Below are 22,465 nucleotides of genomic sequence, written 5' to 3'. Positions count from 1 at the left end.
CAATTTATTTGAGTGAGTTGTGGGGTTTTTTTTAAAAAAAAATGAAGCTGTTGAAATTAGAAATGCATTAAGGTTTAAATATTTAATGATTTTCTTTGTGTCTTTGCTGAAATCTGTGATAGCATCTCTGAAGTCTTCAAAACTGTAGTGCTTTATTCCTTCTCAGTTACATTATATGCGTATTTCTTACGATTATGCTCTGCTACATACCTGGCACTTTATAATCCCTGTTAAATTATATGCATCTCTGGATAGTTTGCTTTGAGGAAACACCATGAAATGAAAGCTTAGAAGGGCAAGAAACACTCCCTTGTTGGCAACTGTAGTGGGTGCACTCTGAGCAGAGACACACAGGGGCATAGCGTGTTTTGCTGACACCCGGGGCGGCAGGCAGGGTGGAGCGCATTTGCCCAGCTCTCACTGCCCACACTGCTGGGTGGGTACTCACACACTGGGCAGGGGTGGGTGCAAAGGGTACTCTTCACTGCTGGAGTCAGGCAACGCGCAATGTGGGGAGCACCTGGTTTGCCCCCCCCTCTGATTGTGCTCCGGTCCTGGGGCAATGCCCCCCTTGCCCCCCATGCTATGCCACTGGAGACACATGACACATTGTGGCAGTGTCATGATGCCCTTCCAACTTCCCTTTCTCTGGATGCTGAGCTTCTGGCGGCTTGGGACAACTTTTCCCTCCCCTCAACTGCATCCCAGATTACTGTAGATATTATTTAAGCCAACAGAGCTTGATCAGGCTCGCTGAGAACAAAGCCATCCCCTTTCCACATAGAACTTCTGCAGTACCATGTAGCAGAATAACCCAAATAATCCTCTGCAGGTGACATTAGATAAATTATGGAGATGCTTCTCATTCAAAGGCCTGTGTGATGATTCTGCTGCTCTGAAAGCCACTGTGGGCAGCCTGTTCAGCCCAGACAACCTGCACTCCCCATTGTCACTTGGCTGCCCTCCCACCTGTTGTTGCCAAAATGCTAGAAAGGGTCATCCCTGCTGCTCACTCACCACTGCTTTCTCTCTTCTTTCTCTGCCTGTATCTATTTCTGTTGCACACTGTGTGTTTGCTGGCTTGCCCCAGTACAGATTGAGAGCATTCTTCAGTGTCAAAGCGCTGCCATTAGGAACTCCTCTTTATATTCATCCTCATTTACTTCATCTCAGTCCATTGATCTTAGCCATTTTTCATTTCTTCAAGCATTCTCAGGGCTCATCCACACTTTCCCCTCACCACATATTTTGATTGTATTGTGTACCGATTAATTCCCCCAGGCCCGAGAGCTTTTCTCCTTCTTCCGCAGTCATGCCTTGCAAAAATCTGATCTTACACCCTGACTTGAAGCAAAATCCCTCCTCGGAATTTCCGCACATCTTGTAAGATCCGATTCAGCGGGTAAGATTGGAGTATTGCAAGGCGCAACTGCAGACCAACAATAAAAGCTCTTTGACCCGCCCGTGGGAATTAATTGATACACAATACAATCAAAATGCGGGTCAAGCAAAAGTGTGGACACGCCCACAGTATTTCTGTCATAGTAAAGCGGGTATGTGGGACGCGGGTGGCACTGCGGGTTAAACCACAGAGTCTAGGACTTGCCGATCAGAAGGTCAGCGGTTCGAATCCCCGCGATGGGGTGAACTCCCATTGCTCAGTCCCAGCTCCTGCCAACCTAGCAGTTCGAAAGCATGTCAAAGTGCAAGTAGATAAATAGGTACCACTCCGGCAGGAAGGTAAATGGCGTTTACATGCACTGCTCTGGTTCTCCAGAAGCGGCTTAGTCATGCTGGCCACATGACCCGGAATCTGTACGCCAGCTCCCTCGGCCAATACAGCGAGATGAGCGCCGCAACCCCAGAGTCGGCCACGACTGGATCTAATGGTCAGGGGTCCCTTTACCTTTACCTTTAAAGCGGGTATATCCAGGTGCAGCTCAGATTGGGGAGATTGGGCACCGTGTTTCTGTGCTGCTGATCCCACACACTCCAGACCCACAAAATTATTCATCCCTGGGGTGGTGCCCTACTGACCTGTGCCGGCTGCAAGGTTGCATGACTGGAGACTTTCTTCCATGAGTGGAGGGCAGTATTTCACAGGGAAAGATCCCTGCTTCTAGTGCCAGAGAAATCTCTCCCAGTGCAGGGCAGAGGGCAGGGATGCATCGAAGAAGAATGAGCAGAATGGTTCAGGATCTAGGACCCAGAGATGCCTGGCAGGAGACAGTGTGTCACAATGTGCTGAAGCTGGGAAAGGCCCCTACCTGAGATGGAGACAGAATGGCCTCAAGGAGTCAGGAATGGAAGAGAGTTGGGGTGGGAAGGCAGGAAACCTGTCTGGCACCCAGCTGAAAATTATTGGTTTGACTGCTACCCAATAGCATTGTTGCCCTGCATTTTTTCTGCTGTGCATTCTGAAAAAGAAAAAGAAATCTCAAGAAATTGACATATTTTCACATAGAGAGGGGATGCAGGGCTTCATCCCACTTAAAAATATAAAAACAAACTTCCTATCAAGAAGATGGGTTGCACCTATTTGGGTTGAATAGCGACAAGGTTTTCCCATCCAAGTATGTATTAAATAGCAGAGCAATTGATTGTGGATTTCACCCAAAACTGCTGTTATGAACGACCACTCTGCTTGGTTTTTTTATACCCAAGCTTCAGCAGAATTTTTGCAGACTGTACATTTTACATTTGATGACCAGTTGACCTCACTGTTTACAATTTCTTTTCCCTTTCTGTGCCTGTGTAACACACACATATCCTGGACTGCACACCTTGCAGACTTTTTTCTGGAACTAGAGTGGCACCTAATAAATGTTCCGTATCCATAGGGAAAGGGCTATAGCTCGGCCACAGAGCATCTGTTCTGCATGCAGATGACTCCAGGTTCAGTCTTTGGCATTTCTGGGTACTGCCAGAAACCCTGGAGAGTTGCTGATAGTCTGTGTAGACAGTACTGAACGCATGGCCCAAGTGTAAAGCAATGCGCTACACTAATATATCAACAAAGCAGAAGAGGGAAAGCTGCTGTACAGGTTCAAAGCTGAAGCAGAGAGATGTGTAGAAAGAACAGCCCAAGGTCATCCAAGGTTCCCAGCTGAGCCAAGAGTTTGATCCCGAGTCTTTCCCTCCATACCGATCCCTTCATCCAGTTGACGGTGTTTGGCTGCGAGGCTCGGATTCCATCTGGCACCGCTGAATGATCAACAAGCCCATCCTCATCCTGTGGGCGCCCCGTCTGCTTTAGTTAAGAGAAGCTGCCTGGAGGCACACAGCCTGCCTTTCTCCCTCTTAATCAACCCCGGGCTGAGGGCCGTGGAGTGAAATCGAGGCGGATAGCAGCTTATTGCTCTTTAACTTTTCTATTACCAACCAAACTGCTTATGCCTCCAATAAAACAGCCACCGCAGCTGGTTAACAGCCTTCCCCCAAGAGGTGTGTGATTGCAGGCACAGGGCAATAGCTTCCGGAAGCCCTGGTAATGGAAGCAAAGAGGACTTGACATTTCCCCTAATGTGGCATAACCAGATGTTTCCCTTTGCCTCGTTTTATGCTTCTTCCAAATCATTTGCTTTGCAAAAAAAAAAAAAAAAAAAAAAAAGCACATTTCTCTGTTTTCCCCTTGCATCTCACAAGCGCTCTGAACCATATCATCCTCTTGGATCTTCCGTACCTGAGGTGGTCCCCTGACACCAGGTCCCCAAGATGAGTATAGGAAATAATGCTTTGAAGAAACCACTCAGTTCCCCTTGCTCAGAGCCTGGTGTCAGTGAGGTTCCCTGGGAGGCTGCCAAACTCCCCTTTCTCTCCTTTGATTTATTAATGGCAAATGAGCTATTATTAGGACTCATGGCTCTGGTCCCTCTGGAGAACGAGTCTCATGGTAGCAGATTTGTTTCTGCAAATGCAACGGGAGTGCAAACTCAAATGACTGGCTGCATTGCCTTTCATCCTTCTTAGAGACTAATAATGGGGGTGCAGTTCTGAAAGTTTTGCAAACAATCACAGAAAATCCTGCAATGAGGAAGTCCTGCAATTTTTGGATCAACCACTCCAACATATTATGCCTTGTCAACCTCTAATCTAAAGGTGGGCAGTTGAGAAAAACTCATGTAATTTATGTCTGGGGAAGTGAAGTGATTTAAATCAGTTTTGGCTGGGGGCTGTTGGGAAGGCAAGGAGGGCAACAGTAGGCAGAGTCAGAAACAATGGCAGGCAGAGCCAGCGAATTCTAGTTGTGTCCCCATCCTCCTCCTGGCAGAGTTCTGCAAGGGGAAACACTTGGACGAAGGAGGAGGAGGACAACCACATGTGGTGGTTGTGTAAAGTAATTAAGAAATTCTGGGAAATGATCTATAATGAACCAAAAAAAACCCAAAAAAACAAACTTAAGAGAATATCTCCCAAGAAACCAGAAGCTTTCCTTCTGGCAATAGTAACCACAGAAGTCTCTCTCTCTCTCTCTCTCTCTCTCTCTGGACTTCTTGCACAAAAATGGGAAACAGAAGTAGTACCGACCAAAGAGGAACGGCACTTTAAGTTGTTGTAATATGCGGAGTTAGCAGGTCTGACTAGTAAGATAAGAGAACAAGACGATCAAGAATATAAAAAGGATTGGAAAATGTTTGTGGAGTATTTTAAAAATCCGTATAAACAAGTGAACAGATTAGCAGGACTTGAAAAAGGAGGAGGAGCCTAACAGACAGTGCCACCCTCTGGACTGGGTAGCCAGCTGGGTGGCCAAATCATGGTTATATAGCAGCCATAGGCAAACTCGGCCCTCCAGATGTTTTGAGACTACAATCCCCATCATCTCTGACCACTGGTCCTGTTAGCTAGGGATGATGGGAGTTGTAGTCCCAAAACATCTGGAGGGCCGAGTTTGCCTATGCCTGTTATACAGCAAAGCTTGGAAGATTGAGGGCACACAGTGCATTGTTAAACTATGGCACTTGCTCTGATGGCCAACAGCTCAGACTGCTTTAAAAGAAGATTGGACAAATACATGGAAGAGAATTCTATCAATGGTTACTAGCCAGGATGGCAACACTGCCTCCATGCTCAGAGGCAGTAACAGGCGGCATTGTGGGGAGGGGGGCGAGCTGCTGGGGTGATGGCCCAAGGTGCCTTTTTGGGGGGATACTGCTCACGCCGCCCTGCCAGTCCTGCGCCACTTTGCAAGTCTGGGATCTGATCTGAATGATTCTTCAGGAGAATCATGCAGACCAGATTCCAGCATTGCGAAGCAGCGCAGGACTGGCAGGGTGGCATGAGGAGGATGCAACAGCCATGTGCTCTTTGGTCATGCCCTCACTTCTCATGCCACTCTGCCAGCCCCAAGTCACTTTGCGAGCCTCAGTGGCGAGGGCTGGGCTGGTGTGGCAGGCTCCGTTCACCCTCCACCCCAGGTGCCAGCAAACCATGCTATGCTACTGGTCAGTAGTGCTTCTGAACCCAGGAGGGGAGAGTGTTCTTGGGTCCTGTTTGTGGATGTCCCACAGGCATTTGGCTGCCCACTGTGGGAATAGTTTACTAGCCATTGGCCAGATCCAGCAGCATCTTTTATGTTCTTATTATTTGGGCATCTTGCACTTTATTACCATTTAATTTTCCTTTTGGAAAATGCATTCACCACTTGGAGGGGAGTTTTTCAGAAAGGATCAGTTTATCTACATTTTATCACCACTGTCACCACCTCTGTATCTTAAAAGCAAATCCAGTGGATGCTTTTGTCCAATGTAACAGGCTCTTCTGATGATGTTATGACTAGCTGTTAAGTATAAGAAAAAGGCAGCTGGGGAGGTGGCAGGATGAGGCCCCATTCACCCTAATGCACCAGCCTCCACCATTGTGTGTATTCCCTGGATGATTTATATATACATTTTCCTTTCTCTCCTCCTTTCAGGTTCCCCATTTCAAGGTTGCCCCCGAAGAATTCCTCAAGCTCCAGTTCCAGAGATTCACGACTTTGAACCTCCATCCCAGCAACACTGACATCAGCGTGGCTGTTGCTGGGATCCTGAATTTCTTTAACTGCACCACTGCCTGCCTCATCTGTGCCAAAGCTGAATGTAAGTTGCTTTGGAAGGCTGCTCACAGAGCCAAGTGTCCACCCTGTGGCGTTCCAATTTGTACAAATCGTCAAGACAGTGATGGTTGAGACCGGAGACAGAAAATCCCACAAACCCCTCATCCCATGCCTGGCAGCAAAAAACACAATTGATTAAACAACTAATTGTTTGCTCCTCTTTTGTAACTCCCAGAATCAGTGACCTGAGGAAGCCGCTTCACTCTACCTAAAGATAGGGCTGGCACACACCTTTGTGGCAAGGGCAGGTGGTGGGAGAAAAGGGAAGCAAAGCCTTATCATGGAAGCTAAATAAAATCTTTCCTCTTAAAGTCTCTGAAAATCTTTAAATGAAGCAAAGTACCAGACTTTGTATGATGAAAGACAAGCTGTGAAGCTTTGTGTATTCAGCAAATATGATGTCCAACACTGAACAGTGATTTCGGATATTGACTACTGTTTCATAGAATTCTTCATCAGCGTGGTGGGAAGATATAGAATTGCTTCATAAACTGAAAATGCAGGTCATCGTCTAAAAATTTTATTTTCAGTTTATGAAGCAATTCTATATCTTCCCACCACGCTGATGAAGAATTCTATGAAACAGTAGTCAATATCCGGAATCACGGTTCAGTGTTGGACATCATATTTGCAGAATACACAAAGCTTCACAGCTTGTCTTTCATTGTGCAAAGTCTGGTACCTCGCTTCATTTAAAGATTTTCAGAGACTTTAAGACTAAAGATTTCATATAGTACTTGTTATGGTTTGAAGGAATTCTATAAAAGATTGTCTATTGCGTACTGCCTAGATATTGCTGACGTTCTCTTTGCAACACAGGGGTTTGTTTGGTTACATATCATGGAAGCTGGCTAGCAGTCAAGGGAATTCTTATTGTGAACAAACCTACACTGAATTGATTCTCGTAATTTCAGAGCGCATACATTTTGATGCAGAATTCAGATTTCGTTGCCTTTCATTTTGTCTCTTGTGCAAAGTATATAGGGCTCTTCATGCCATAACAAATGTGAAACAACAGAGCTTCACTTGCCTGCTCCCTTCCACTTACCACCCAATGTCTGCAACCTTCTGAAAATGAATAATAGTGTACGTGCATGTCTTCCTCCATGTGTTTGCCTGATACATTCAGGGCCCCTCTAGACTAGTGTATTATTGTGAGTGCATTCTGAAAATATGGCCAAATTCACACACTATATCTAAAGCCCTATGATACCACTTTAAACAGTCATGACTTCTCCCAAATCATCATGGGACCTGTAGTTTGTTTAGGGGGCTACAGGTTGTTAGCAGCCTCCCTCATACTCCTCCCAGGGCTACAATTCCCATAGTTCCCTGTATAGAGGGATTGCTTGTTAAACTGCTCTAGGAATTGTAGCTCTGGGAGAGAAATAGGGGTGTCCTAACAATTCTCAGCAGCCTTAACAAACGACACTTCCCACTTCTTGGGGGGGGGGGGGAGTCATGTCTGCTTATAGAACTTTAAATGTATGGTGTGAATGTGGCCATATTCTTGACCCAACAATACTGCATTATTGGCAAATTTATTCTTCTTAGGTTGCTTCTGGGATTCTTCCCCAATGCTACCACACTATTGCTGTCTGGAGGGGCTCCGGTGCGACAAAATAAACCAGAACGTGTGTGGTATAAAAAAAAAGTACAGGATTTCAGCAGGAAGCTACAAGATATGCACTGAGAGGAGATGAAGTAGTGCCATTGCCCCAAAACTTTTGCATGCACAGACAGCATTGAAAGCGGAATGTATTCATGCACACTCTGCAGGTTGATCGCTGTGTGTATAAATTTATTCTCTGCGTACATGCCCTTATGTGCTAACCCACAGGTGCTGCACACTGGAAGGGTGTAGAATGCAAGCGGTGTACACAAATGCCTGGCACTGTTCTGTCCCTGGTTAATTTGATCCTTCATTTAACAGGATCAAAAAAGCTCAGGAACCAAATCGCTTTTACAATAGCACGGCACCCAGCCGTCTATTGAGTCAGGTTCGATTGCTTTAATCAGGTCGATTGGATGAACCGGTTGCTGACTGGGGTGCAGTGGTGTGGAAGAGGGAAATGACCCTTCACAGATAAAACTGTGGTGTTGCCCTGCAAGCCTTGATCATGGGCAGCCTTGGGGATGCCCCATCTTCGAAGGCACAAGGGAGAAAGAGCTGCAGTTCAGCTTCCTTTTTTTCTTTTCAAATCTTTCTTTCTTTGAAGGAGGAGTGGAAATTCAGCACTGAATGAAGACACCTCTGTATGCAATGAGAACTCAGTTGAGACAGGGATGGACTCCATCCCCCCCCCCCTTTTCTAATGTGGGCAACATGGAGTTGATGATTTATGGCTGCTTGTCAACCTTAAGGGGGGAAAATAGGAGGGAGTTTTGTGGGTTAATGGCAGAGTGGCAAAATTAAGCTGTGTTGCGCTAGCTCTGAAGCCAGGGAAACAAGGGCAATCCTTCAAGGCTGAGATTCTGTGGGATTCCAGGAGGAGATGGGGCAGGGGAGGGTCAAGAGCAGGTCTCCAGCTCAGATGTTGCCTCCACTGTTTCCCTCCTCACAGGGAGAAATGAGTTGTGATTTCCCACGTCTGTTTAAAAATGGTTTCTCGCTGATCCTAGGGGATATAAAGCCTGCTTTAAAGTTCCCAGTCTTCGCTTTTTCCCATGGTGGTGCAGGGGAGTGCAGAGTCCTAAAACTTCTTTACGATCTCTCGGGAGACCAATGAGAATCCCAGGAGTCAATTGACAGAATATATGCTCAACAACATAAAATATGCTGTGCACACAAGACAGGCCCAGATTCAATCTCCAGCAGGGCTGGGTGCGAGAGTCTTCCTGAGATTAAGGAGAGCTACTGCCAGATCATGATGGTCTTGATCATAGCTGTCAACGTTTCCCTTTTTTAAAGGGAAATTCCCTTATTCTGAATAGGATTCCTCACAAGAAAAGGGAAAAGTTGACAGCTATGGTCTTCATGGGAGAATGGTCTGATATAATACAATGCAGCTTCAGACATTCAGATGATGCCTGCTTTTCCCCCAGCACATTTCTGGAAACCCTATGGGCTAGGAACATGACTTGGTTTGTTAAAGAAAGTCAAGAATCTCGGGGTGCCGGTTTCCAAGTCAGCACTGTGCAATTGTAGATTCATGGGATAGACAAAAGTGTTACCACTGCACATTCTCCGAGCCATGGGAGCCGACTCCTAGGGGCCGATGTGCCTTCAGCCGCCCCCAATAAAAATTTGAAGGGGTTGCCCTCCAAAAACTTAATTTGCATTGCCATTCAAGTGCCACATCTTGTGATTGATTATGTGAGGGTGGGGCTTACCTGGCCCCCACCAATATTCAAGTTAGGACCCCTGCTCCAAGCCTTATGCCCAGGTCTGCCTCTATGTTGTGGGAGCACAGATAATTTTGCCTGAGCATCCCAGCTTTGATCTGCATTTTAAGAAAACATCAAGTCACTGCCCCATATAGATTGTGAAGGTAGGCTTACAAACAAGTGGGCCATGCATCTGTTCAAATCTCAGAAACCAGAGGGATGAATGAATAAATTTACCAGCAGCTGGGGCCTGAGCTTGAGTGCCCTACATAACACTTCCCCATGAGAAAATCTGCATAATGTATACTGGTTGTAGAATTTAGCTTTTTCTGAGTGTGTAATTTGGGGGTTTGAGTGGAAGCAGAGGGTATACCTGACAGTGACCTAGCCCAGTTCTTTGCCCAAGAGGCCTTCTTTCCCATCAGATAACTAAACAGACTGCCGCTCGCAGCAGAGGAATGACTCTAATGCAGCCCACGTCTGATTCTGCCTCTCCCTTCCTTGGTGGTCCTCGTTTATGTACTTCAAAGTTTCAGGGAGGTTCCTACAAGACCCGGCTCATGTTCAGCCTGTAAAACAGGCCCTTGAAAGAGCATCCTTCTGTTGGCGACAAGTGCTTCAGAGCCTCGTGTTAGCGGAACAGAAGGAAATCTCTTTGGATAGGAACAGGCCCCTCTCTTTCCTTGTACAGACTAGGAGCCCTGAAGGATACAGCTGTCAGAGAAGACAGTAGTCTGGGGTGAAGGAGCTGGAGTTAGGAGAGGAGGGCCCAGAATATAATATTATAAAATCATGCATGATTTGGCAGTTCTCTTATTGCGAGAAGTGAGGTTACAGGGAACCAGGAAGAGGGCCTTCTCCATAGTCACGCCCGCCCTGTGGAACACCCTCCCATTAGATGTCAAGGAAATAATAATAATAATAATAATAATAATACATTTTTTATTTATATTCCTCCCTCCCCAGCCGAATCTGGGCTCAGAACAACAATAAAAGTAACACAGTTTACATAAAATCAATTAATTGAAATGCATTCTAAAATCAATTCAAAATAAAAATAAAAATAAATAAATAAAATCAATTCAAAATCAAATTAATGGCAACCATTGGGCTAGAGTTCTGTGAGGATTACTGAAGAAGGGGGTCAGACTGTGCCTTGGCCAAAGGCCTGGTGGAAGAGCTCTGTCTTGCAGGCCCTGCAGAAAGATGTCAAGTCCTGCAGGGCCCTAGTATCTTGTGACAGAGCATTCCACCAGATCGGGGCCACTATCTGGCTTTTAGAAGACATCTGAAGACAGCCCTGTATAGGGAAGTTTTTAATGTTTGCTGTTTTACCCAGTCAGAAGGGTGGCATATAAATAATAATAATCTGGGGTTCTCTGAATGCACCCCAACATAAAGAGATTTAGGAACTAGATACCACTCTAACTAAGCATGCTCTGTCCTTATTTCTTGCATTTCATTTTCTTGTATTTGTAACTCACCTTTCATCCTAGGAGCTTTTAAGTCGGTATACATGGCTTTTCCCCCACACCCCATTTTATTCACACAACAGCATTGTGAGGTAGGTTGGGCTGAAGTAGAAGAGTCATAGAATTGTAGAGTTGGGTGGAACCATTAGGATCATCTAGTCCAAGCTCCTGCAATGCAGGAATATGCAGCTGTCCCATACGGGGATCGAACCTGCAACCTTGCTGTTACCAGCACCACGCTATAACCAACTGAGCTATAGTGACTGTCCAAGGTCACCCAGCAAGACACAGCTGGCTGTGGTTTAAAATATGAGGCTGCACATACACCATACATTGAAAGCAGAATTCTCCCCCAAGAAAAATATAAACCTGGGAACTGTAGTTTTTAAAGGGCCCTGTGAGGGATAAACTACAGTTCCCAGGATTATTGCTGGGTGGAGAGGAGGTGTGGATTAGTTTAACCTCCAGTTTGCTAGTAAAACTGAATTAAAGGGTAAAGGGGACCCCTGACCATTAGGTCCAGTTGTGACCGACTCGGGTTGCAGGGCTCATCTCGCTTTATTGGCTGAGGGAGCCGGCGTACAGCTTCTGGGTCATGTGGCCAGCATGACTAAGCTGCTTCTGGCAAACCAGAGCAGTGCATGGAAACGCCGTTTACCTTCCCGCCGAAGCGGTACCTATTCATCTACTTGCACTTTGAGGTGCTTTCGAACTGCTAGGTTGGCAGGAGCTGGGACCGAGCAACGGGAGCTCACCCCGTCGTGGGGATTCAAACTGGCAACCTTCTGACTGACAAGCCCTAGGCTCTGTAGTTTAACCCACCATGTCGCAAAATGATGCATGTCTCAAAAATTTGTCGCCAACATGAAACGTTTGGAAAGCTCTGCTCTAGCTATTTCACCCACGTGTGATCAGAAGGAAGCAAGGAAGCGCAAGTGGGCAGGTCCTGCAGCAGAAAGGCAAGGATTCAAAGGGACAGAGCCAGATGAATGTGGTCCAAGATAGGCTGGCGGTCAGAGCAGGCAGATGAGGAAGGAGAGAGGGAGAAGGGAAGGGAAGGGAAGAGGAGAGGAGAATCTGTTCAGCAGCTCTCCAAGAAGTATGAGATGCTCAAACTAAGGAACAAAGCCTGGAGTCATAGTTATATATCACCAACCACACCTCTGCTGCTTGGACTAGTCATGTTGTATGGATGCTTGATTATCATCTTCCAAAGCAACTACTCTACTCTGAACTTAAAAATGGAAAGTGTAATGCTGGTGGTCAACAAAATGCTGGTGGTCAAAGACTCTCTCATGGCAAATCTTTTTTAAAAATGTAGTATGAACACTGACAACTGGGAAACACTGGCCTGCAAGCGCTCCAATTGGAGAACAGCCTTTGCCAAAGGTGTCATGGGTTCTGAAGACGCTCAAACTGAGGACGAAAGAGAGAAACATGCTAAGAGGAAGGCACGTGTGGCAAACCCTCACCATGATCAACTCCCACCCGGAAACTATGTCCCCACTGTGGAAAGACGTGTGGATCCAGAATTGGCCTCCACAGCCACTTACGGACTCAATTTTATAACCGTGTTTATGGAAGACAATATTTCTTGGCTACAAGTGATCACCAAAGAAGAAGAAGCTTCGATTGGCTGTGCTGATGAGTCACAGTACCTTTCTTGGTCATCACCTGGATGGAGCTACAGTACAGGAGACATCAGGTCAAGCACTCTCCCTTGGCCTAGTGGCAGCTCTGGTGATGCAGTGAGTTAGGCGCCAGGGACCTTAGTTATGAAATAAAAAGCACTTGGGATGAGGCACATGGTGTTTGAATAGTCCTTAGTGAAAGGGCAGGAATGGCATGTGCTTCAGTCATCCAGGGCTTAACACTTCATTTCCCACAAGGCAGCTGCCTGGTGCAGCCCCCTCCCCTTCTAGATCTCCTTGCAAGTATCCTGATCCTTCCCAGGCTTCAGATCCTGGAGCATGCTTTCCTCCAGCCCCTATTCTTTGGCTTTGCCCCCTTACCCTTCCGCTGGCAGATCCCTGGAAGTTGGCCCCTGTCCCACAGCAATTAGCAGCTACCAGGCCAGGCCATATTCTGCTGGTCAAGACAGTAAAATAAATGGAGAAAGAGGCAAAGATTTATGTTTATTGGGGCAGGTGGGAGGTCTCGCCTCCTAAGAGGCAGCGATTCCCTCTGGTGTTTTCCAGTTTTATGTCTAATTTCAATTCCCCTCCAATAAAATTAGATCCTGCTCCTTAATTTTACAGCCCTGCATTTATGAGACTGGTTGGAAAACACTGCCTGCCTAATTCAATGGCTGAATGGAACTGCAATTTATGTTGAGCTTTCATTGCTCCTCTCTTGATTAGTTGTGCCCCTGCATGCACACACAGAGACAGACAGACAAACAGACACACACACACACACACACACACACACACACACATTTTATTCCTACTCTATCTGAGTGCGGCTATAAAATAACAGTGCAATGTTAAGCTGGCCTCATTTGCCCACACAGTCATTGAATCTAAGTGGCTGAGGCAGCTGTCCTTGGTTTTGTATATAAAGGATCTGTGATGTCATCATGTCGCTGTAATTCTGCAATGGTTGGACTTCACCTGCAAAGGCACACTCCCCCATGGTCTCCTGAGACAGACAGATGCCAACAACCATTATGCATTATTTGTGGACTGAACACAATAGCAAATACCAATTCCATTTTCTGGATTGATTTCCATTCTGGGCAGGAGATGAATAGACAAACACCAGCAAGTTCCTTTTCCATTGGAATTCTCTGAGATCCATGGTTGAGCTATCTAGCAGTTCAGGTTTAGCAAAGTTTTTCAATGAAACATGCTTTTATTGGCTGTTGGAAGAATTCTAATAAGACCCTAGAATCAGAAATTCAAATGTAGAATTGATCGTTAAACATATGGATCCAAGGTTTTGTGTGGTCTCCTTCTTACTGCTTAGATCACTACTATCTAAACACACTAATGCAAAAGAGCTGTTCACCTGCTGACTTGCAAAAAGGCTTACATTGATCTAGCAAGCTCATCTCTTGGAAAACTCTCTCTCTCTCTCTCTCTCTCTCTCTCTCTATATATATAGATAGATAGCCAAAAGAAGGTAGGGAATGAGCTTTAACATCAACTTCCCTCCCTTTCAGAATGGAGAAGAAAGACTCCTCAATTGCTTGTGAATGTAAATTTCATTATGTTTACAATGGAAGTCATGTTTTCTTTTTTTTTTAAATCAAGAGGTGCTTTTTTAATAGGAGCAAAAAGGAGTCATTTAGAGCTTGTGTGTATGCACACACGTGCACTTAGCTCAAGTTAGTAAAATGCTTCAAATACTTAATGTCTCTAGCGGAAGGAATCACAAAAGATTACTGGTTGCATGATTCCTCCCTAAAATAAACATCATTTCCCAGCAAAGGCCAGAGGGGAGAAATGTGAGCCGTGGGTGGCTTTAAACCTACACAATTGTGAAACAGGGATAAGCACTGTTTTGACAGCTTAAGTGATGCCTAAGTGACAAGGAGGCCTCCTGCATAGTACTAAATCCCACCTTTAGTAAAAGAAATTCTGCTCCTTCGCTATTGCTGTAGGATTAATCTTCAAATGAATTCCTATCTCAGTAAAGGGTGAAAAGAAGAAAAGAGGGCAGAGGCAATGTGAAGGGATTTGCATAGGCAAATAGGTAGCCCAAGGAAGAAGGAAAAACCTTCCGCCTGGTAGTGCTTCCTCATTGCTTTCATGCAGGCATAGGTAAACTCAGCCCTCCAGATGTTCTGGTACTACAGCTCCCATCACCCCTGACCACTGGTCCTATTAGCTAGGGATGATGATGTTAGCTAGGAAGATAGGAGCTTCCTTCAGCCAATCAGAAGCTGCACCTTGGTTTCCTAACATTTTGGAAGTCGAACAGACTTCTGGAATGGATTCCATTCGACTTCCGAGGTACCACTGTGGTTTACAACAGAAGCATAGATTTACCGCGAATTTTACCAGTCCTCAAGCTTTTTATAGCCAGCGCTTTACATTAATGTAGCTATGCTTTTCCTCCATGGTCAGAGGCAGCAATGCTTCTGAAGACCAGTTGTGGGAAGCGACAGGAGTGAAGAGAGCTCTTGAGCTTGGGTCCTGTTTGATGGTTTCCCACAGGCATCTGGGTGGCCACTGAGATAGCAGGATGCTGGCCTTTTTTTCTGATATATTGAGGGTTGTCGTATACACAGGTTAATATGCTAAGTAAGCGAGAGTAGGTGCTGCGGAGGTAGCAGTGAAATGTCGGAGAGGAGGCTGCTTACCCGCTCTTCGCAGCTTAGGAAGAGTACCGTATTTTTCGCTCTATAAGACGCACCAGACCACAAGACGCACCTAGTTTTTGGAGGAGGAAAACAAGAAAAAAAATATTCTGAATCTCAGAAGCCAGAACAGCAAGAGGGACTGCTGCGCAGTGAAAGCAGCAATCCCTCTTGCTGTTCTGGCTTCTGGGATAGCTGCGCAGCCTGCATTCGCTCCATAAGACGCACACACATTTCCCCTTACTTTTAAGGAGGGGAAAAGTGAGTCTTATAGAGCAAAAAATACGGTATTTGGCGAGTGCCAGTATGCGGTGTATTACGGCACCAGTTCTGTCAGCCAGAGCGGGGGATTCTCAAAAGCTGCTCAACAGCTCAGCGAACTTACAAAAGAAGCTTAACAACTGTTGAGGGCTCCCAAAAATAGGGGCCGTCTTATACATGAGGTCATGTTATACACAGGAAAATACGGCACATGCTTTCTTGGACTTCTGCAGAGGTGACGGATGCATGTTTGATACCCTTTGAGACCTATGTATACAGATCCCCCCCCCCCGATGTCTCTGGGGGTTTAATGCACAGATAAGCTGGTGTTCGTGCCAAGGCTCTGGCCAAGACACTTTGGCACCTGAGATGAACCACAAAATGGTGCCTCCTTCCCTGCCAGGGAAGAAGGGGTGAGTGAAGATCTACATCAGGAACAGGTGGGGATAGAGATCTGCATTGGAATCTGCTGCCCCTGTGGATCCTGCCGCCTGAGGCGGTCATTTCACCTTGCCTCATGAGTGGGCTGACCCTGCTCCTTGGAATGGAGAGATGACCTGGACCATCAATATTATCACTTGTAAACATCCACAGTCATCCAGAGGAGCACTAGTTGTCCCCCATGTTTCAGAAGCTCCACTGGCTTCAAACTAGAAGTCGGGCAATGTGTCACTGGTCCCATGCTATGGAACATCCTTCTAGCAGAGCTTAGCCTCAGGACTAAGTTTCAGAACACCTTGAACACCTTTTTATGCCAACTTACCTATTTAGTTCTTTGAGGTTGGCATCCATCCATCTGAATAGGATATAATGGAAGAGGTGAAGTCAAACTGTTGGAGTTACAGCACCTGCTGTGGTTGTAGAGACCGATACAGGGGAGACATGTTTTGTTGCAGCTGGGCAGATGAAGGCATGCAGCTGTGCTGATGCAGGTGTGCTCTTTAAATTTTATTAAATTGAGCCAGTTATTTTTATTGTTACAGAGGAACTGAGGGAAGGCAGGGCCTTCCCAAAGCTCCAGGACATTATTTCATGGCTGAAAGCTTTACATCTATTGATTAACAGCATGAATCATGAATCCATTTATTACTGAATAAAATTCTGGATTTCTTAATCAGGTTCCATCTGATTTTAATTCCAGTTCTGCCTGGTGAAAAGTACCACAGTAGGAGGGAGGTGGAAGAAGGAGGAGGTTCAGCAAGAAGATTGTCCAAACATGAGCTCGTTTGTCTGGGTTATTCATTTGAGAGTAACTATTATCTTCATTAAATATCCTCAAAATGTCACCTGCAGCAAGTTATTGCAATTGTTACTTTAATCATTTAAAAGTGAGGCAGTTAATCAACGAAAAACATTGCTTTCAGAAGCAATCGATTCAAGGGGAACAGTATTATAGATGCCAGTCTTTGATTGTTATGGACGAAAAGACTGCACACACAGTTTTACATGGATTTTGAGTGTTTGGGGCGTAAATGTTGCTTTAATCAGTGTGTTTTATTGTATTTATTTTACTGCACAAATTCACACAGGTAGATAATAGTCCCTCACATACACATGCTATATTTCTGTCAGGCAAGGTACTTTAAATTACACAGGCAGAGCAGTGGTAGTACAGTTCAGGTGGGTGGCTCAGACTACCATTGTAACAGTCAAATGCTCTATTCATTATAAAAATGAAATGATTTGTCATAACTGGATTAATTTTGGAACAGAAAACCTAGCTGCTAAATGCTAGAAGCTGACAGAACTTTCAGAAAAGTCAAAGAAAAGTGTTGGTTTCCAAATTTGCTGAAATCTCCTTCTCTAGTCCAGTCCCTGCAATGCAGGAATAGGCAGCTGTCCCACACGGGGAATCGAACTTGCAGCCTTGGCATTATCAGCACCATGTTCTAACCAACTGAGCTATCCGGACAATGGCTACCTAGTGGCATGACACAGCACTTCCCCTGAAAAACAACCCAATATACACTCATAAAGTACTCAGAAGCAAGCAACAAGGAAAGTAAAGGGAGAATGCCAATTTGGGAACGCTAATAATAATAATAATAATAATAATAATAATAATAATAATATATTTATACCCCGCGCATCTGGCTGGGTTTCCCCAGCCGCTCTGGGCGGCTTCCAACAGGAGATTAAAAATACATTAAAACATCAGTCATTAAAAGCTTCCCTAAACAGGGCTGCCTTCAGATGTCTTCTAAAACTCTGGTAGTTGTTCTCTTTGACATCTGGTAGGAGGACGTTCCACAGGGCGGGTGCCACTACCGAGAAGGCCCTCTGCCTGGTTCCCTGTAATCTCACTTCTCGCAGTGAGGGAACCGCCAGAAGGCCCTTGGTGCTGGACCTCAGTGTCCGGGCAGACCAATGGGGGTGGAGACGCTTCTTCAGGTATACTGGACTGAGGCCGTTTAAGGTTTTAAAGGTCAGCACCAACACTTTGAATTGTGCTCAGAAACGTACTGGGAGCCAATGTCTTTCCAGACCGGTGTTATGTGGTCTCGGTGGCCGCTCCCGGTCACCAGTCTAGCTGCTGCATTCTGGATTAGTTGTAGTTTCCAGATCACCTTCAAAGCACATCTGAGACATTGAAGGATGTCTCAGAGATGGGAAGGTTGCAGGCAGGGGAGGAATGGTAAGTGAGACAATGATGAACCCAGATGAAGTTGTGCAGTGATGCTTCAGCATTTGCAGGGAAATGAGGGGGTTTTAGAAGTTGGAAAGGTGGCAGGAGAGGATTAGAACATTTTATTTATTCATGTAACTAAATGTATATACAATTTGATTATAAAAAAGAGAAAGCCTTCCAGTAGTTTACAAAAAGAATGCAACAGAAAAATTATCAGTTAAGAACAACTATTTAAAGCATTCAAAAAATAATCAAGATCATTGCTAAAAACCAGCTTAACATTCTACATGTCTAGGTAGGCTTGTCTAAAAACAAAAAATGTTTTTAGCAGACGCCAAAAAAAGTGCAGTGAAAGTTCAAGGCTGATGTCAATAGGCATGGAGTTCCAAAGTTTGGGTGTTGCCACCCTAAAAACATCAGTTTCTTATAACAGCAGAATGAGTGTTACGTGCCACTTGGAGCAGTGCCAGTTCCATAAATCAAAGCTATCAAGTGGGTGCATATAGGGAAAGGTGATTTCGCAGGTAAACTGGTCCCGAGATGTTAAGGGCTTTATGTATTATTGGTAACACCTTAAACTTGGCCCAGTAGAAAATGGTCTTTTCCATTTCTCTCACCTGCAGGCCTTCTAAACCTGGAGAAGCTGCTCCGCCAGTTCCTGATCTCTAAGGAAACTCTCTCGATCCGGATGCTGGATGACAGCCGGGACCCCACACCGTTGCTAAAGGAGATCAGGGACGACAAGACGGCCACCATCATTGTACACGCCAATGCTTCCATGTCCCACATCATCCTTCAGAAGGTAAGAGGCAGGCGACTATTCATCAGCTGAGCTTGCCAAGGTTGGGATGGGAGCACCAGGTAAACACGCTGATCCCAGGCTTACTCAATGAAACGGACTGGCAAGTAGGTTCAGGGCTGACAAAACATGCAATTATATTACAGAAATCACTTCCGCGAGGTGGGGTGATGTCTATCAGCTTTGATTATCTTTTTTTTTTTTTTAAAGGTTTAGACAAATACATGGAGGACAGGCCTGTCACTCTATCAGCCTCCCTCAACATGAAGCCCTCCAGATGTTGTGCTGGGAGAGGGCTGATGGGAGTTGTAGTCTAAAACAACTAGAGGACTTCTACATTACATGGTGCTTGTGACACCCACATACATTTCCATGGATGTCTATCCACATCCGAACTTCAGTCTCTGGGACCTGTTGTTCGAGAGCAGTCTGTATAAAACAGTGCACGGGATTTTTTGTTTTAAGCCTGTGGCCAATATATATATATATATATTGTTTTGTTTTCCCCATGTTTTAACAGCTTTCTTTAAAAATTGATCATTTTCTCTCTTTTCCACAAGATTTTTTTCTTTTCTTTCTCTCTGCGAAAGCCTTTGGCTTTAAATCTTTGGCTGAGCTCCCAGCCAGTCCATTAGAAAGGGAAACAATATTAACAATTTATAAACAACAGTTTGGATCTGCAGCCTCATCAACACACGCTGGTGAGCACAGACGTATGGTTTAGGAAAGCGTGAGATTGCTTTGTGGTGGTATTCATTTCACGTATCCCGGAGCGGAAGAGAGGGAGCCTTTTTTCCCCTGTGGAACTTGCCAGTGTACAGAGTCCCGTGATATTTTGAAAGAACTGCCAGGGAAAGTGGGACTTGAGTCAGAAACTTCATAATATGTGGTTGGTTGGGACCTAGTGGAGCACTCTGCCCAGGAGTATATATCATTATTATTATTACTTTATTATTACAGTTTATTCCCTGCCCTTCACCTTAAAGTCCCAGGGTGGGTTACAACTATTAAGACACAATATTAATATTGTGTGCCAAGGCCCCGTGCCCTGCAGTTCCCCATTGATTAATAAACACACCGACATGAGTATTTAGGGTTATGGGCTAAAACAGACCACAACTTTATTGGTTAAAGAAGGGAGCGATTTGGCTTAGGCATTGGATGAAACTGGGCTATATCTTGACTCCCAGCCATCTGCAAGGAGTCAAACTAAGGGTAAACCACAAGAAGGGGGAGTCCTATGACTTACATCAAATAGGGGCACCCTGAGGGTCATGGCATGGCCCTAACCCACACCCGGGCTTCAGACAGAATCCACACCCTTGGATTCCTTTAACAGGATACCCTTATCAAGAAGGGGCAGGCAGAGGCTACAACCTCCCCTCCCTTATACAAAGGCTTACCCAATGCCTAACCTTGCAAAGTTGTGACGATTGCTACAAGGTAGGTGAAAACCAAGTGGAGGCGAGAGAGGGAAGCTCCTAGCGAAAAAGGGAAGCCCATAGATTGGCCAGGCAGGGGGGACGCGGCTGGGGTTGGCACGGAGTAGGTATCAATCCCTCACCCCCGATCTGGGTCACTACAGGGGTCCAGATGCCAGCCTGCAATGCCACCCAATGTAAAAGGTGAGCAATCTTAAAACACAATATTATAAAAACCCCAGTTTAGAAGAACTTAAAATTACAAAAATAAGGTGGGTCCTAAAATCCTAAATCTCAAGTGTCAAAAGCCAGGGTGAACAGGTGCATCTTCAGTATTTGCTGAAAACTGTGTAATGTAGGTGTCAGAAGGGATTTCCACAACTTAGGGGCTGCCACAGAGAAGGCCCTCTCCCAGTCTGCCACTGTCACCACCCTGAGTGTTTGAGGGCAGAGGCACTACCAAGAGGCCTCCCTCACCCCATTGATCTTAGCACCCAAGAGGATCTGTAGGGAAGAAGGCGGTCCTTTGGGTATTTGAGGCCCAAGTCATTTATACTGAGGCCTCAGTGCCAATTTCTGTGCAAAAAGTCATTGCTTTGTGATCTGCCCTGTATTGCCCCTGTTTCTGTTCTGCTGCACTTTGTCTTCTACCCCAAACTACATTATTCGTCTCATTGTCCGCTATGGCAAGATTTCGTAACGTGTAATTACTTATACAAATTATATACAGTGGTACCTCAGGTTAAGTACTTAATTCGTTCCAGAGGTCTGTACTTAACCTGAAACTGTTCTTAACCTGAAGCTCCACTTTAGCTAAAGGGGCCTCCTGCTGCTGCTGCGCCGCCGGAGCACGATTTCTGTTCTCATCCTGAAGCAAAGTTCTTAACCCGAGGTAATATTTCTGGGTTAGCAGAGTCTGTAACCTGAAGCGTATGTAACCTGGAGTGTATGTAACCCGAGGGACCACTGTAAGTACATTGTCATTAGGTTATTCCGTTCCATTCATTTCAGTGCAATGAAAGCACAATGCCAATGCGGCTGGAAAATAACTGGTCTCACTTTATTGGAATGCATTACTGGTCTCATTTTCTTCAAACCTTAAGTTTCTCTCCTTCCCATTTTGTAGTGAATTTCATTGTGCATTTTCTAGTACTGGATCATACTAGAGTAGGGTTGGGGAAACCTGTGGTCCTCCTACTGTTTTGGACCCTGTCTCCAAACTGCCATAGCCACAATGGTCAATAGTGAGGGATAATAGCAATTGTGGTCACTGGAGGGCCACAGGTTCCTCATCTCTGGTCTAGAAGATTTGTGAAGACTCTTGAATATAGCTTTGCACACGGTTAACTGGCTAGGCTGCTGGAATCACTCTGCACTAAGTCATTGTCACATTAATTGTTAAGAAATTGTCACTTATCCTCCAGTTCATGGAGCCCTTGTTGCTCAGAAATTGTACAAAAACATAAGCAATCATTCCTTATTGCTGAGGGAAAAGTTCTCCCAGAAAAGCTGCATGCCTGTGTGACTGCATCTCTGATGTCGATTAATGGTTGTTTTCCCCATAGGGAGCAGAGATGAAGAGTGCAGCTTGGTGAATGTATCTGTATTTAGAAACTCCCCGCTGCCTGCCTGGGCTTTCAGATCAAAAGTGGCAGATTTTGTGTTCATGCAAAGTTGTCCCCATTATTAGTCATTGCAGGTACAGATCAGCTTGTCTTCTGTCCGCAGACAAAGGTCAAAAATAAGTTGCTAACGGAGTCTGCCCAGTTCTCGGAGAGAGATCAGAGATATCTTCTGCAAGCTAATGGGTCTCATCAGTGCACCACTGCATTATTTTAATTGCTCATCAGCCAAGTAGCTGGTGTGTACATGTGTGAATTAGAATCAAAGGACACCCTTTGGTTTTGACCTTTCGTATTTTGCTTAAAAACCTCAACCTGTTGCATTTTGTGTGGGAAATTAGAGCAAAGATGTGGCTTCTCTTTTCTCCCTCCCTCTTTCTCTGCGGAGTCAATAAAGGATTTGAATGAATTCGCTCTGTATTAAGGGCTACCCCTTCAGCCTGTTGCCATAGTAATGTTGCACAGCTACAGAACTAGAGGCTCTTTTGACTCCCCTCCTCCTTTCTCTGGGGTATTCTCCTGCCGTGACCGACA

General features: G+C 45.4%; 1 protein-coding gene across 4 annotated transcripts in view; it reads left to right on the top strand.

Annotated features, from left to right (window-relative positions):
- The window catches only part of GRIK4 (glutamate ionotropic receptor kainate type subunit 4), a 469,347-nt gene that overhangs the window by 308,984 nt on the left and 137,898 nt on the right, over positions 1-22,465 (top strand). For all 4 annotated transcript variants that reach the window (XM_080983424.1, XM_080983422.1, XM_080983423.1 and 1 more), the window contains exons 5-6: positions 5,915-6,080; positions 18,713-18,891. In XM_080983424.1, the coding sequence (XP_080839550.1) occupies positions 5,915-6,080; positions 18,713-18,891 (345 nt within the window). The remainder of the gene's footprint in view (positions 1-5,914; positions 6,081-18,712; positions 18,892-22,465) is intronic.

Source organism: Podarcis pityusensis, assembly GCF_964106645.2.
Source record: "Podarcis pityusensis genome assembly, chromosome: 15".
Taxonomy (NCBI): Eukaryota; Metazoa; Chordata; class Lepidosauria; order Squamata; family Lacertidae; genus Podarcis; species Podarcis pityusensis.
Note: the sequence above shows the minus strand (reverse complement) of the source record. Positions and strands in the feature narration are given on the sequence as shown.